Below are 16,331 nucleotides of genomic sequence, written 5' to 3' on the forward strand. Positions count from 1 at the left end.
AAGTCTCTGGGTGCCAAAACGTACAATCTCCCGGATCATAGTCTTTAAGGAGCAGAGGGGCCGTGTCATGCATGGCTGCTCTGGATCTCAGCTGGGCAGAGGGCGTGCTGGTAACACCCCCATCCCATGATCTCTTGAGCCCCACATCACTACAAGCTTGTAAAGTGAAGATCATTGGCCATTCAGGTGCGGGGCAGGGAGGAAGGGCGGGCAGTGAGTATAATGGAGTTCTTGGTGGGGGAACAGGAGCACTGGTAAAGGGATGGGGGTTTGATCATTGTATGACTGAGACTTAAACCTGAAAGCTTTGTAACTTTTTTCACGGTGATTCAATAAAATAGAAAAAAAAAAAAAAAGAAAAAAGCAAGCAATCAAACACCTGACCAAAGTAAGCATAGATAAGTAGTAAGTATTGTCACTTCTCTTTCTCCTCCATATTGTCTAGCTTTTTGATCTGGCTCAATTACTTCACTCTTCCAGCCTCTGGCACCACATCTATGAAATGGGGGCATTTATTAATCAGGTTTTCTTGAACCGGTTCCACTTTTAGCCTCTTTTCTCCCATGTAGTAAGCACTGACAGACACACTTTGGATTGATTATTCAGCTGACTTTGGATTTGGTTTTGGTCATTGTACATTCAGAAACTGCTGCCAAATATTTTGTAAACCCCACTTTCAGTTATGTCACCCCTTGTGAGTTCATGACTCACAATTTAAGAATTGAGGAACTAAATGATCCTTATGTACCCTGCCAGATCTAAATTTGAAAATTGTTGAACTCATCATCTTTCCCCCTTAAACCTATTCATTCTGTATCCCTATGGGAGTTTTTAATTTCCTCTTGATAAATATCGAACGCTTTAGTATATTAAGTGAATATATTAATTTTCCCCGGTTGAAAGGCATTTACTAAAAAGATTCCCTTAGATGTAGGAATAAAGGGACTGGAGTGGTTGTACAGTAGATAGTTTGTTTGCCTTGACCGACCCAGGCTCAATCCTTAGCATCCCATATGGTCCTCCAAGCACCACCAGAAGTAATTCCTTACTGTAGAACCAGGAGTAAGCCCTGAGCATCACCAGATGTGACCCATAGAAAAAAAATAAACATAAAAGTAGTAGAAATAAAGATTACTGCCTCTTTACCTGTCTCTAAAAGACTGTAGAAGATTCATGAACCTCTGCACAGTTGCAGGAACCATTCTTACTATTGAATTCTCCATGGCCAGCACCCAGAAATGTGCCTGCAGCTGGGCAGTCCACTGGATTTCCTATAGAGTGCAAAGCACATATTGAACACTGGTGTCCACCTCTGAGAGTGAGTGAGCCTGGAGCTCAGAAGCAATGTATTCATTCATGACCTTCGCTTTGCTGTTCATCCGCAGACCCTGCAGATGGGCATCAAACACTTCTCTGGACTCTTCGTGCTGCTGTGCATCGGATTCGGTCTGTCCATCTTGACCACCATTGGTGAGCACATTGTGTACAGGCTGCTGCTCCCACGAATCAAGAACAAATCCAAACTGCAGTACTGGCTCCACACCAGTCAGGTGAGTGGCCCGGGTATCTTGCCCCAACCTTCTTCCGTGTCAGAGTCCCAGGAAGGGGAGGATCAAGAGCCTTTAGTCAGACTGAGGAATGAGAAATTACCACGAGGATACAGGTGGTGTAGACACTTTCTGTAGGAAATAAGTAATTCAATTCCGTGAAGTCCCTCTGCCATAATTACCTTTGAACTGCAGCTCTTCCTTCATGTCCCAACTTCCTTTTCTAGAATTGGTATTGCTCATGACGGAAAGAACAAAATTGTTTTTAACCTGGTTTCACATAAGAGTCACAACCTGGGGCTGGAGTGATAGCACAGCGGGTAGGGCGTTTGCCTTGCACGCGGCCAACCCGGGTTCGAATCCCAGCATCCCATATGGTCCCCTGAGCACCGCCAGGGGTAATTCCTGAGTGCAGAGCCAGGAGTAACCCCTGTGCATCGCCAGGTGTGACCCAAAAAGAAAAAAAAAAAAGAGTCACAACCTGAGAACCCAGGAGATACTCGAGGAGTTAGGGTGCATGTGCCAGAGCCAATCATTCCCAAAGCCAATCAAGGACTCCCGAGAATAGCCAGGTGCAGCCTGGAAGCCCTGAGCACCTCTGGGGTGACCTTGGTGGTCCTCAGCACCACAGGACTGGGGGCGGGGGCACTGCATTCTCAGGCCTTTGCATTGTACCACGGGTCCAGTTGGCTTAGTGTCACCAGCAGTGGTGCACTGACCCCATGAATGTCTCTTGAGAACACTTCCCCCCAAAGAATGACAATCTAAAGATATATGAAAGCCGTGTTTCCTACAGGTTTCCTTCCTTGCTTGCTTGCTTGCTTTTTTCTGTCTCTGTCTCCCTTCCTTCCTCCCTTCCCCCTCCCTCCCTATCTCCATCTTTCTTTTTTCTTTCCTTATCTCCATCTTCCTTCCTTCCTTCCTTCCTTCCTTCCTTCCTTCCTTCCTTCCTTCCTTCCTTCCTTCCTTCCTTCCTTCCTTCCTTCCTCCCTCCCTCCCTCCCTCCCTCCCACCCTCCCTCCCTCCCTCTCTCTCTCTTTCTTTCTTTCTTTCTTTCTTTCTTTCTTTCTTTCTTTCTTTCTTTCTTTCTTTCTTTCTTTCTTTCTTTCTTTCTTTCTTCCTTCCTTTCTTTTTTTCTTCTTTCATTTTCTTCCTGCCAAAGCTGAAGGCCATTAAGTGAGCTTAAACTCCCTATCAGTAAACTTCCTGGCCCAGGGGCCAGAGCAATAGTTCGACAAGTAGGGCGTTTGTCTTGCATACAATTGACCCAGGTTTGATTCCCGGCATCCCATCTTGTCCTGCAAGCACCACCAGGAATAATTCCTGAGTGCAGAGCCTGGAGTAACCCCTGAGCATCGACAAGGTGTGATCCTCTCCCCAAAACAAACAAAACAAAACAGAAAACCTCACGGCCCCTGTTTCCTGTGAGTTCTTGTGTTGTTTTGTTCTGGGTTTATTTGGGTTCAGAGATTTGAGGTCTACCAATGCCAAGTCCAAGCTATGTGACCAGGAGCTTTCTTTGGAGTCCAGCTGACACCAGCATTCACTTTTAGGAAAAAGTCAGGTTAACCACCACACAGACACACACAGTGGCATGTCTCTCCCTGAGAAAATGGGCACAAAGAAAGGTCAAATCAGACACAGGCTTCCTTAGGCTGCAGGAACTCAAAGGTGGCAGTTTCCTGAGACCACGGTGAGAGGTGAGTCCAGTGGAGCATGCTGATCAATCTGAATGGGCACCAGCACTCACCCCACCCCCGGCAAGGTGCCAGTTCTGCCACTCTGGCCCCCTGCATCTCTTCTCAGGCAGCTCCTGCGTTGTGAATACAGTCCGTTGTTTAGGTTTTCCTAGATAGACCCCAACCACTTGAACTCTCTGATCACTTCACCCCAGGAAGTATTTGGTCTCCAAAGTTGGGTTCTGCTCACAACCTGTCTTCTCCTTTGTGTGTCAACAGTTTTAATGTCCCTTTTCCTTCTCTGGGCAGCTCAGAAATAGACACTGAGGGGGTTTTCTGTTTCCTTTGTTTGCATTTGGAGGAGAAGAGATGGGATCCCAATAGCATTCAGGGCATCTGGGTCCATTCCCAGCCCTATGTAGGGTCACATCAGATAATGGTAGGGATCAAACTAAACTAGAGGTCTTTGTGCTTGCTAGACATGTGCCGGGACCCTAAGCTATCTCCTGGTCCCCAAGTTGAAGTTTCTGACTAGCCTTTAGCAAACATTTGTTGTGAAAGCCCTTCTCGGTTTCAGGAAACTTCTTACCACCCAGAGCAATTCTGAGCTTCCTCTCAAATTGCCTTTTAGTTCCTCTAGGAAGAATAATAATCACAAATTATGGTTCTCCTGAGATTTTGAGCTGAGAACTGATTTGTTTTCGGGCATCTCTGGGAATTTGATGAAAGATTCAAGTCTGGTGGTGACAAAGGTCTGCTGTTACATCTCAGGCAGTTCTTTGTCCTGTCACCTGAGTTTCTAATGACCCTCTTTGTGAATCTGTTCTTCCCCCCAGAGATTACACAGAGCACTGAATGCCTCATTTGTAGAGGACAAGCAGCAGCGCTTTAAGACCAAACGTGTGGAAAAGAGGTAAGAAGAGGCTAATGCCAGAGGTTTGTACAACAGTTAAAAAATGAAGTTTGTGAAGACCAGAGCAATCATATAGTGGGTAGGACACTTGCCCTACAAATGGTTCAATCCCTGGCACTCCATTTGGTCCCTCATGCCCTTTCAGGAGTGATCCCTAGCACAGAGCCAGGAGCAAGCCTGCGCACCACTCGGTGTGGCCCCCCAAAAAACACTTTTTTAAAAAATAAAGTTTAGACCAGAGAGATAGTACAGGGTGTCAGGTGTTTGCCATGCACATGGCCAGCTCAGGTTCAATCCCCAGCCTTCCACATAGTTCCCTGAGCACCTCCAGGAGTAATTCCTGAGTGCTGAGCCAGGAATAACCCTGAGAGTTGCTGGGTGCACCTGCCTCCTGGAAAAAAATAAAAACAGAAAAAAATTTAAAAATTTGAACATGTAACCAAAACTTTAAACTTAAAAAGGGGGGTTAAATAATCCAGGTCACATCAGGATTCTGTCGTAATAAACAAAGCCTATATAAATGTATGTGGTTTCAAATAGAAATAAAGTCAACAAAACAAATGCATAGATGGACAATGAAATGCAGCTTAGGTGATACATGTCAGGGTTTAAAGTGTAGCTGCGGAGTCTAGGTATCTGGATCCAAATCCTGTTTCTGACACTTGTAATATGTACAATCTTGGACAAGTTATTTGTTTAACCTCCCTGTGTCTCCATTTACTTGTTTATAAATTTGAAGTTAAAGCTTTGTCAACTTCCCAGTGTTGCAGGAAAAACTAAATGAGAAGGCCAGAGAAATAGAACCGCCGATAGGGTCCTTGCTTTGTGCACAGCTGAACTGGGTCAGATCTCAGCACTTCATGGGGGTCTCCTAAACCCCGCAAAGTGTAATCGTGAGCATAGTCAGGAGTAAGCCCTGAGCACAGCCAGGTGTAGGCCATAGTCTGTTCCCCATCAAAAGCAGAATTAAATAAGATGACATACGTAGAACCCTGAAATTAAAGGTAATCCATAGGAAGCTATTATATACAGGATATATGTAAGACAATTCATGACCATAGCGGGCAATTACTTTCATGCAACTTTGCTTTGGGGGCACTTTCCACTCTCCCCTCCTTTATAGCACTCCTGGGATATTTGAAATATGCAACAGACATGTTCTGCTTAATCCATTTCCTGGAATCCTTTCTACAAACTCCCCGTAAAAGAGCATCTCATTAATAGGAAGTAACAAGCATCAAATGCATAGTTGACATTTGAAAATTGAAACTCTGCTGCTTTCCCACATGCAGCTTGTGGATGCCTGACCTGCTGGCTAAAAATGTCAGAAACACTCGCTCTGGCTCCTGGCCAGCCCCCTGGTTCCTCCTATGCCCAGAGACCTCCTTGTAGGGCATTACCAGAAAGCAACTCCGTCATCTGTGGCAGCTCCTCTGCTCCTGGCTTCCCTTTCTGGGCAATTTGGAAATCTGACATTCACACCTCTTATTCAAAATAGAGGAAAGGGGAAAGGGAGTGAAAACATGATTCATTTTCGCGGCTTGTACCACCTCTGGGATTGCTGTGCTCGGCCTCCCTCTAATTTGCCTCTAGCTTGTCACAACCATTTCCATGATCTCTTAAAGCCTCTCATTGCAGTCAGGGAGCTCCCCAGCCCCCCATCCCTCTCAGCCTGGGGTATGCCTGCGTTAAATTGCAGCTCTGTTAGCTCAAGCTGTAGACTAATCAGGTCACAGCTGTTCTATGTCACATTACATTTATTTTTTTTGCCATAATTATTTTTAACATAAGTGTTCAACCAGAGGAACACAAGAAGACCTAGCAGAAAAGACTCGTCCCATAATGAGAGCACATTTGTTTTCCAGCTATAACAGAAACAAGAAGCCCTGTGATCCTGATTCCAACCGTGATGTGATTCCTATTTACATCTCTCTTACTTAAACTGAGAGCCAAATGTGTCTTTCACTCAACTTACCCACTTTTCTTGTAAGATTTCCTTCCAGAAACCCTTGACTTCAGAAGGAACTAAGACAGAATAAACCCTCTTGGCTTCTCTTGGACCCACATTTCCTATGGGATCATTTACACATGGATTCTCTAAAAAGAGTGTAAATGTACAATTTAGCAATTGCACTGTCTGCACTGTCATCCCATTGTTCATTGATTTGCTGGAGCAGACACCAGTAACATCTCCATTGTGAGACTTGTTGTTACTGTTTTTGGCATATCGAATATGCCACGGGTAGCTTGCCAGGCTCTGCCGTGTGGGCGGGATACTCTCGGTAGCTTGTCGGGCTGTCCAAGAGGGATGGAAGAATCGAACCCGGGTCGGCCACATGCAAGACAAACACCCTACGTGCTGTGCTATCGCTCCAAAAAAATAAATATACAATATTGATAAATAAATACATTACAGTACTATAAATTTATTTTCTAGTCTACATCTTCCTCTCCTACCTGTTGTTAACCTCAATTCAGTATTCAAAGTTCAAGGAATTGTCATTAGATACTGTTCATTCATTTTATTTGATTTTTTTATATCCCACTTATTAATGAGATCATCCAGCATTTGTTCTTCTCTCTCTGACTACTTTTGCTTAACATGATCTCTCTAGCTTCACCCAAGTTAGAACAAAAGATGCTATTTCTTCTTTACTTGTTACTAACTACATTCTGTTGTGTATACACACCATAAAGTATACACCATGTGTATACACAATTCTTGATCCATTCATCTGTCATTGGGCTCTTAGTTGTGTCCATATCTTAGCTATTGTAAATAGCACTGAAATGAACATGGATGTGTATACATCTCTTATAATTAATGATTTTGTGTTCTTGGGATAGATACCAAGGATCAGAATCACTGGATCATAAGGGTCTTCTATTTTTAATTTTTGCCATATCTCTATGCCATTTTCTGTAGGAACTGAGCCAGTTCACATTCTCACCAATAGTGAATAAGAGTTCTTTTTCCCTGCATCCCCTTGAACACTGTTTCTGGTTGCAAAATCACTTTACAGAACGGCACGGGTACACGAGGGAGGAATAAAGTATAATGGCTGCTTTTGGAACCTACCCCAGGACAAACAAACTGAATCACTCTGTTAGCCCCTTTCAGTTTTTGTCTTATTACATGACTCAAGTCTTCATCATGTCTCCTCTCCCTCTTTTCCCAGCAGGTCCCTCCCCTTCTAGCAACTGAAAGTCCAGGAGTAAAGTCTTGGTTGTAGAAATAAGACCCCTGTCCCCTCCCCTGCCTCCTGCATAGTTCTTGACGAGAGTTCTCTTGCTATCTGCTGCCACCTCTCTGCCATGGTGGTGGAGGGAAGAGGAGAGGGATGAAGCCTTAAAGAGGATTGAGAATTGATTTCTACTGGATTTTTATTATCTCAGCAAGAACTTGAGGCTTTCTTCGGTGGTTTTGGTTTTGCTTTTAAGCTAGAGTCTTCAGCTGTCATTCTAAACCACATAAAGACATCCCTATAATGGGAAACTTATTTTCCTGGGACCTGCATCTTCTATGCATCTTTTATTCTCAAATTCAAGTGGAAAACATCAGGGGGGTGTTGTGAAACTAGGAAGGAATGATACTTGTGATATCTATCAGTAGTTTCTTGCGTACTTTCTCTAAAAACTGAATAAACAGGCTTTTGCTTTGACGAAGCTGCTTCTTTAGAGCCACAGAGCATTTCAAGACGGCTGCTCTCTGGGCCTCACCCACCAGAAGGGAATAAAAAGGCATGTAAGGTTCTTCATAGATGAACATGCTATACTCGGGTCCAGCAGCCCAGCAGAAGATACATACAGCCACCCCAGTTTTAGGACAGTAACAGAAGGATGAGCCATGCACTCCAGTGGAAGAGAATAATGTTAGCTCTTTTGGTCTCTATAACACTGCAGCTGCAAATTTCTCTAACTCGGTTACTTCATCTGGAGAAGCACCCATCTCCCTTTTATTCACCCAGGCAAATGACTCGCCAAGAACACTGGAAGTGCAGGTAAGAAGACAAATCTAAAGTGTCCCTTTGAGAGGCTGGAAAGATAGTACAGCGGGTAAGACATGCACTTTGCACTTGACCCACTGGGGTCCCATCCCCAGCACAGAGTACTACTAGGAGTGATCCCTGAGCACAGTGTCAGAAGTAAGCTCTGAACACAGCCAGGCATGACCTCCCAAACCCAAAAGAATAAGAATTGAAACAAAACCAAAAAAAAAGGTAAAAAATAAAAATCAAGTGTCTCTTTGCTTCCCAGGTCTAACCTGGGGCCCCAGCAGCTCACCGTGTGGAACACTTCCAATCTGAGTCAGGACCACCCTCGCAAGTACATCTTCAGTGAAGAGGGTGGACAAAAGCAGCTGGGCATCCAGCCCCCGCAGGACATCCCTCTGCCGTCCCGGAAGAGAGAGCTCCCTGCCTTGCTGACCACCAATGGGAAAGCGGACTCCCTGGGCGGGGCGCGGAACTCGGTGATGCAGGAACTCTCAGAGCTCGAGAAGCAGATCCAGGTGATCCGGCAGGAGCTGCAGCTGGCTGTGAGCAGGAAATCAGAGCTAGAGGAGTATCAAAGGACAAATTGGACTTGCGAATCCTAGGTGATCCTGCTGCTCCCCAGGCCGGTCCCAGGCATTCCTCTGAGCCCTTGACACTTTGTAATGCCCTTTTGTAACCACCAGGGTTGTGGGAGGCGGAAACAAGGTTTTCTTAGAGGTTCTGCTGCCGTCCTCCGCCTGAAAAGCAGTCACGGCTCTTCCCCCGCTCGCTCTCTAGGTCTCCAGGGTAGACAGGCTCCTTAGGAGGGAGGCGGTCAAAAGCTCCGTGTAAGGAATCTGTGACGAATCAGACAAGCCCAGCTCCTGTTAACCTTTTCACCAGGTGCCACAGTAAAAATTCTGGTTTTTAGCCCTTTCTCTGCACTATCAACTACAAGAGATAAAATTGTGACTCCTACCCGGATCTTTCTGGGTGGTCGGTTTTAATCTTAGCATAGAAACAAGATTATCCAGGGTTGTGACTTTTGATACAACTCCCCCCTCTTTGATTTGTTCCTACATTCTGGAGGCAGCAAGAAAAAGGTAAGGGCTAGGGAAAGTTAATAAAGACTTGCGGATACTCAGAAAACTAGCGGAACTCATGGGTATCTCATTAGGCCAGTGAGGCGGGAAATCAGGTCAGGGTTTTGACAAGATCCTTGACCTCCAAGCCCATCGTGATTTACAAGTAACAGGAACATGTTTTTAAGCCCCTCTGAAGGATACGGGGATATGGTGCATGGGAACAGAGGACCAGCTGAGGGGTGTTAGCGGTGGATACTGCGCTTTTAGTACACAATCTCTGAAAACGTTGTTCAGCATTTTGGCTAAAGAGTGAATAGGACCATACTCATCTAACTGAGTGTCTCCACCGTGGTGTGTGCCTTTTATAAAGGAAAACATGGGAGAGAAGCCAAATAGGGAGGAGGCTTTAGGAAGAAACCAGAATCTCTGTTAGCTGGAGAGGAGAGAGGAGCCAGCACTAGAGTTGACGACAAGGTCTCTGGCCACACAGTAGGCCACTTTCGGATCAGCAGTCACCTATCTCTGAGCTGCAGACATCCCAGAAGTGACCCTCAGGTTTCTTCACTCAACGACATGCCCTGTGTTCCCATGTTTGCATCAGTAACTAGCAAGGCAATCTCCCAGCGTCATACCTCCCTACCACCCATTTCTAAAGAGGCAAGAGCAGGCTTGCTCCCAGCAGCCCTCCCCTAACTGATGCCCCTCGACATCCATTGGCAGTGATTTCCCATTGGCAAAGGGAGCCTGATATAACCTTGGTATATATGCCTGGGCGTCCTGTTCACCCCGGGCAACTGCTTCGGCGTACGGAAGGGGAAAGGAATATGGGAGCTAAAGAACTTCCATTTCCAGTGTTAGTGTAGATCAGAATCATTTAGGGGCTCATTAGAATGCTGATTGCCTAGACTCATCTCCAGAGTCTAAGGGCAGCCTAAAAATAAGCTCAGAAACTTACTGTGACCCAACGCCCCCAGGTGGCTGCTGCATAATACAAAAAGCTGTGCAAAAAGTTCAGCTGCTCCCGGCTTGGAGGAAAGTGAGAACAGGCATTTTGAGAGCTTTCTAAACTTCAGCACGTACCTGCTGATTCGCTTTCCATTCTCCCCCACCCCTCCCGACACACAAACACACACACACACACATACACTCTCTCTCTCTCTCTCTCTCTCTCTCTCTCTCTCTCTCTCTCTCTCTCTCTCTCTCTCTCTCTCTCTCTCTCTCTCTCTCTCTCTCTCTCTCTCTCTGTCTCTCTCTCTCTCTCTCTCTCTCTCTCTCTCTCTCTCTTCATTGCCCATCCCAGGATACCAGTTTATCTATTACTGGCTTTATCGTTTCATGATTCATTGCTCCACCCCAATTTGAATGCCTATCATGCATTCACAGAACTGTGCCAAGTACTGGAGCCTAAAAGAGCTGCAAAGCATTACAAAGCCTCCTCGAACACAAAATCTCTCCCTCTGCTTTTGGATGACATCCCTGCATTTCTCCCAAGAACTATCTGCTCCCCTAGGGAAAGACAGCGCCTTGAGTTGTAATTAGAAAACACTTTAGCAATTAGTTAATTGTCTGAGAAAAATGGTGGGCGGGTGGGGGGAATGTAGGTGCAGAGGTGCTGATGAGGGAGAAGGGAGGGTTCCACAGTTACACTTCATTAGTCAGTACAGATAAAAAGGCCTACCTCCAAGGGTACAGGTGAGCTCCAGAAACAGAAGGATAATTCTGCTTTGAAAGACCGAACCCTTCCCTCGCTCTCATCCCAGGCCCAGAAGTAGATTTGTAACTGCCTTTGGAAGTCCATGCCCTTAGTTCTCCCCACCCGTCTGCAACAGCTGCAGATGCAGTAGACTCTGCTGTCATGCTCGGCACACCCCAAACCTCTGCATAGCCCAAAGGCTGATGTACAGGTGTACCTCAACTCACATAACAGCCATGCTCCTAATGTTGTACATGGACAGTTTTATAACTTAGCTCAGTCCGAATGAACTTGAGGAGCTGGCTATGTAAAGGAACCCAGAGGTGAATTCTTTTGTAAAGTAAAGAATCCTTTTGTAATGCAATTAATTATCCCTTAATGTAGCCGTTTTGTAAGTCTGGATTTTTGTATATCGCGTTTACCTTAAGCTTCTCTACTGAGGCATTCTGAGCAGGTGACACACCAGATGGCCCTGCCTATACACAAAGACGCCGAGTGCATGGCTCCTTGGGTACCTTCTGAGGAATAACTGGGCCAAAACTGTGGCCAGGAAAGCAACAAGATACAGCAGGGGCTGAAAGCAGGCTCACCACCATCCACATCGCTTGAAATGCCTCCATGTTCTGGATAAAGAAAAAAACAACCATACTTGCTTGTAGTGAAATGAAGCAGTCTTCATGTTAAGTAGCAATGGTTATTTTTATCGGTAGTAACTGAACAGTGCTTTGCAATTTGTGAAACAGTGTGTTGTGTTTCGTAAAAAGGTTTTATGGAATGGTGGGTCCTTCGTTCTGTTCTGTTCCACCTCTGTTCTCTCAACTCCCTTTAGACTCCAAACACACAAAGTTGTGGCATCTTTGGGTGGAGGGTGGTCTTTTTGGTAAAAAAAAAAAAAAAAAGAAAGAGGTAAGAGATGCTTCTTTGGCTCCCCCGTTATAAGGTCAGAAGGCTCCCATGTATTAGCCAGCCCCAAAGCTGGCAAGCCTGGAACATAACTATCTGTCACACATCCCAACCCTGTTTCAGGAGCGAACCCTTGGCACAAGGGGCACCCCGTTCAGCATGACTGGGTGAGTTAGACAGAGAGGGCTGCTTGGTTCATGTAAACACTAGCCCTAAGGGCCCCGGAGTGTGAATATCTCAGAATAGATGAGCAAACAATTTAAAGCAACAAGTTAGAAGAATAACTGGGGCAGACTACGAAGGCAGCCAGCCACTGAGTTGAGGTTTTCAATGTGCCTGGAAATGATTCTCCATTATTCACGGATCTTGCTGCTGTGCAAGGCCTGTGCTGGAGTTGCTGCTTCTGGGCCAAACCAGAGAAGATGCCAAGCAGAAATGGAGCACGCTGGGGCGCTAGACTAATCAGTGTTGGTGCTGAGTCTGTTAGAGCCTTGGAGCTAGTAAGCACTTCTTTGGGCTAAGGATAGAGAATGAAAAGCAAAGTAACCACACTACTAGATCCTCTCTTTCTTCCAGCAACTATTTTCATAAGCAAACCAGAAAAGCCAACTAGTGTTCAGACGCAGTGGCCCTCTAGTTATCAAAACCACTTCACTCTCAGCACTGTTTTACTTATTCTTTACCCACCCACACCTTTCGGCTAACCCAGGATTCCCATTTTAGTTTAGTTACTAATCGTTTTATGAAAAACTAACATGCTTCTCAGTATTTTCTTAAGGTTTGTAAAGTGTTTGCATTGTGTCTTCATTTTGATGTGTTTGCAATCGCTCCGCTCCAGGAAGAACTGAAATGCTGTCTTGTGAGCATGATGTGAACAGGCTGTTTTGCTCCAGCCACTTTTCTTGTACAACCACGTGGATGGACTAGATGTCCTCAGGTCTTTTCCATCTTCAGTTTCTATGACTGTGGAATAAATGTTCAGATAGAAACTTCACTTGCAGATGTGCTGACGGCATTGTCTTTGGGAGTTAAACGTTGATGTGGAACTAATTCTTTCCTAACAGGCTTCTCTGGTGCTATGATTTATGCTTGTTTCCTTGACATCACTCAAAGTGGTACAAGCTATGCTGAGAAAACTCAGCACTGTCATCAGACATGTAATGAAAATGACTGCATCTGAGAGACAATCTCAGTACTGAGATTTCTGAAAATGCCCTTATTCAGTAACTGAAAAACATTTGAGAAACAGCTTGTATTTATATGCCATATGTTGGAGACAGAATAGTAAGATGAACATAATCTCTAACTAGAGGGACCTCGTAATTCACTCATTTCACAACCCTTCAACAAACAATAGCATACGAGGTAACATTTATCGAACACTTTTTATAAAACATGATTTTATTTATTCCTATAGCAATCCTGAAATTCATTGTAGACCGTATCTGGAGGGATAAACTTGGCTCTTAAATTTACAAGTGAAAAATAAAAGAAAAAACAAGCATCAGAGAAATTATGTAAGTTATCCACAGTCATAGTAGCAGAGATGTACAACCACATTCAGAACAGCCAAAATACATTTTCAGGATTATGATTACTGTCTTACAACTTCCTCTTCTTTCTCAAGGCCACCTTTAGTTTTTCCTTGGCAGTCATGTATTACCCACATTGCCTTCTACCTATGCCTCAGCCTGACTTCCCCACCCCCAGCTCCACAAAACAAAAAATGGAAGGCAATGTGATAACTGCACACTGGTCCTGGAATCTCACAGAAATCGTTCCACAATCTTCTTTTACTTCCTCGCCCAATGAAGAGCTAAAAGGAATGTAATTGCAAATCACTCTTTTATCAAAGTCTCAGCCATCTTACAAGCCAGGCATACTTAGCTGCTTGCAAACATTTATGAATTTGCTAGTTGGACACATCCTTCACACCAATTATTGAGGTGCAGTGTGTTGGGGAGTATATGGCAAATCAAATGCAGTATGCACTTCGATAATGAAATGCACTCAGGTACTATGACAACAGAGGAGACATGTATGTGTGCACATAATTAAAGAGAGTAATGGACATGTTTGCATGGGCAAGGCTCCAAACTTGAAAAATGATAGCAATCAAGGAACTTAGGAACTTCAAGTAGTTCACTTATAGAAACAAAGAAAGGTGACAAGTTACCAAGACTAGAAAGAGCAGAAACCACACAGCTAAGTTGGATTTGTATCCCAAAGGCCAGGAACATTTAAAAAAATTAAATCAAAGAGAGGTTGACCTGATAGGTCAGGATCCTCACTAGACGCTTTCATTCACACACATTGTTTGCTTATAGGACAAGCATATATAGTTAACTTTTTTATGTTTGGCGATAACTGTCATGATACCACTTAACTTAAATACAAACAGGTATAAATACATATGGCCTAGATTTCTGAGAGGACACAACTCGTACTTCTCAAAATGGAAAGAAAATGTAGATTTTTTTTCAGAAGAAAATGGAGAGGGGGGAATAATCTATTTCTATAGTAGCAATAATGAAAATTAATATTGGTGAGATTTAGTATGTTCCAGGCACTAGATGTATTTTATATATTGACTCATTTCATCCTTAATTCAATCCAATATGTAGTTACTTTTAGAGACAAAGAAACTGATTGAAGTGATGAATAAATGGCAGGAACACACATATTCAAGTTTGATGTCATACATAGTATGTGTTACACAGCACTTGGAATCACGATAGACAAAAAATATATAATAGAACTGAGTTAAGTTTTCCCAAATTCCACTCTAGAACAAAGTGCTACAGGATCACTCAACAGGTAGGGGAAGAAAAAAAGCTCTAGATTCTGGAAGATTTCCTATTTAAATTATACTGCTGAGAATATAGTTTACCTAATTCTCTGGGGAAAATGTTATTTTTATGATATTCCTGATAACATTTTATTGGTACAAGTGTCCACCTCAGATAAAAGAAGACAAAGCAGGGAGCTGGAGCAATAGCACAGTGGGTAGGGCGTTTGCCTTGCACATGGCCAACCCAGGTTCAATTCCCAGCATTCCATATGGTCTCCCTGAGCACCGCCAGGAGTAATTCCTGAGTGCAGAGCCAGGAATAAACCCTGTGCATTGCCAGGTGTGACCCAAAAAGCAAAAAAAAAAAAAAAAAGACAAAGCAGGTCTGATAATCACATTTCAAAGTGTACAGCTGAGGTTGTGGCCATGAGTTGTGTTTCTTCATTGAAAAATGTGTGAAGTACTATTCAACCTTACATCCAGTCTTTCCCATCATTCTTCTCCAAGATCTTAGTAACCTGAACCACTCAAGAGTATATTGTTATATTGTTATTTCATTAATGTGGCTGTTGGTTCCACTTGTCTACAACTTCACTCACAGTCTAAACATAGTTAGAAAAATCTTAGCTATCCTGTTGCCTCAATAGATAATCAAACTCAGAATTCATCAGAATTCCATGTATTACAAGAGAAATTTAAGATGCATTTTATTTTTGCTTTTGTTAGAAGCATGGAACTGACTTGATTACACAGACCTTTACTGAGTAGTGTGCCAAGGCCCCTGATAAATATTGGGGGGATTAGATTAAAACACTGTCCTTTCCATATCATAAATTTAGTAATTATTATTTCCTAAAAATAAGACTTTAATGTCTGTTAGGAAGAGACCAGACAGGCAGAAGTCCCCTAAAAGTAAAGCTCAATTCTTGTGATGGGACAATTACAGAACTAGGAAATTAAGTAATTACCACACGAGGAGCTTCCTGTTGTAGAAATGCAATCCAACATACACACAGTCCTCAAATCTACTTCAAGAATTTTCTCCATGCAGCTATCATATTAGAGACTTTTCGGATGGGAATTAGTCAAGATTTTCCATAACCCCAGAGATGCTTGAATTTCTCTACAGTTTAAGAAAAACTGTAAGACATCAAATTTTGCTTTTGCTTAGGAAGCATACCCAGTTCTTGGGGGCTACTTTTGAGTCATCTCCAGGGTCATTACTTTTAAGAAATTCTCTTTAAAGTTTTCATGGAACTAGGGCAGATTCTTTTCGTTTTCACACCATAATATTGATGCTCTGGGTTACTGCGTTACTTAGATCATTCCACGCAGTGCTAGGAATCAAACCTAGGCTTCTTACATGACAAGCACGTGTGTATTACCAGTCCTAGGGCATGTTCTTAACTTGGGGGGTGGTGAGGGATGAGGGGGTTAGGATGTTTAAAGTTCTTTTAAGGATCTGGGAGAGAAAAGCTATGAGAAACTGTCTGCAACACAAGTGAATTTTGGTATGCCCATCTATATAAATTCTTGTTAGAGCAACCAAATTGCCCCCAAGTAACCCCATTTCCAGTTAATAATCTGCAAATAACTTGAGATCTCACCTTGTGTTGTCTGGACCTCAAACTGGTCAGACAAGAAGCTCTCCCCCTTCCCAACAAAAGAGGCTTCCCCTAAATCCCATTCCCCAAGGTTCTAGTGGTTTCTTTCACATTCCACAAACCCCAGTTTCCGACACTGGGA

The 16,331-nt window shown here is 43.8% G+C and overlaps 1 protein-coding gene across 1 annotated transcript in view; it reads left to right on the forward strand.

Annotated features, from left to right (window-relative positions):
- GRIN3A (glutamate ionotropic receptor NMDA type subunit 3A) overlaps positions 1-12,788 on the forward strand; it is a 207,569-nt gene extending 194,781 nt beyond the window's left edge. Inside the window, exons 7-9 of the mRNA XM_004600274.2 lie at positions 1,386-1,550; positions 4,063-4,139; positions 8,397-12,788. Of these exons, the coding sequence (XP_004600331.1) occupies positions 1,386-1,550; positions 4,063-4,139; positions 8,397-8,736 (582 nt within the window). The 3' untranslated portion in view covers positions 8,737-12,788. The remainder of the gene's footprint in view (positions 1-1,385; positions 1,551-4,062; positions 4,140-8,396) is intronic.
- Positions 12,789-16,331: the final 3,543 nt, after the last annotated feature.

The sequence above is a fragment of the Sorex araneus genome, chromosome 1 (assembly GCF_027595985.1).
Source record: "Sorex araneus isolate mSorAra2 chromosome 1, mSorAra2.pri, whole genome shotgun sequence".
In the NCBI taxonomy this organism is placed as follows: Eukaryota; Metazoa; Chordata; class Mammalia; order Eulipotyphla; family Soricidae; genus Sorex; species Sorex araneus.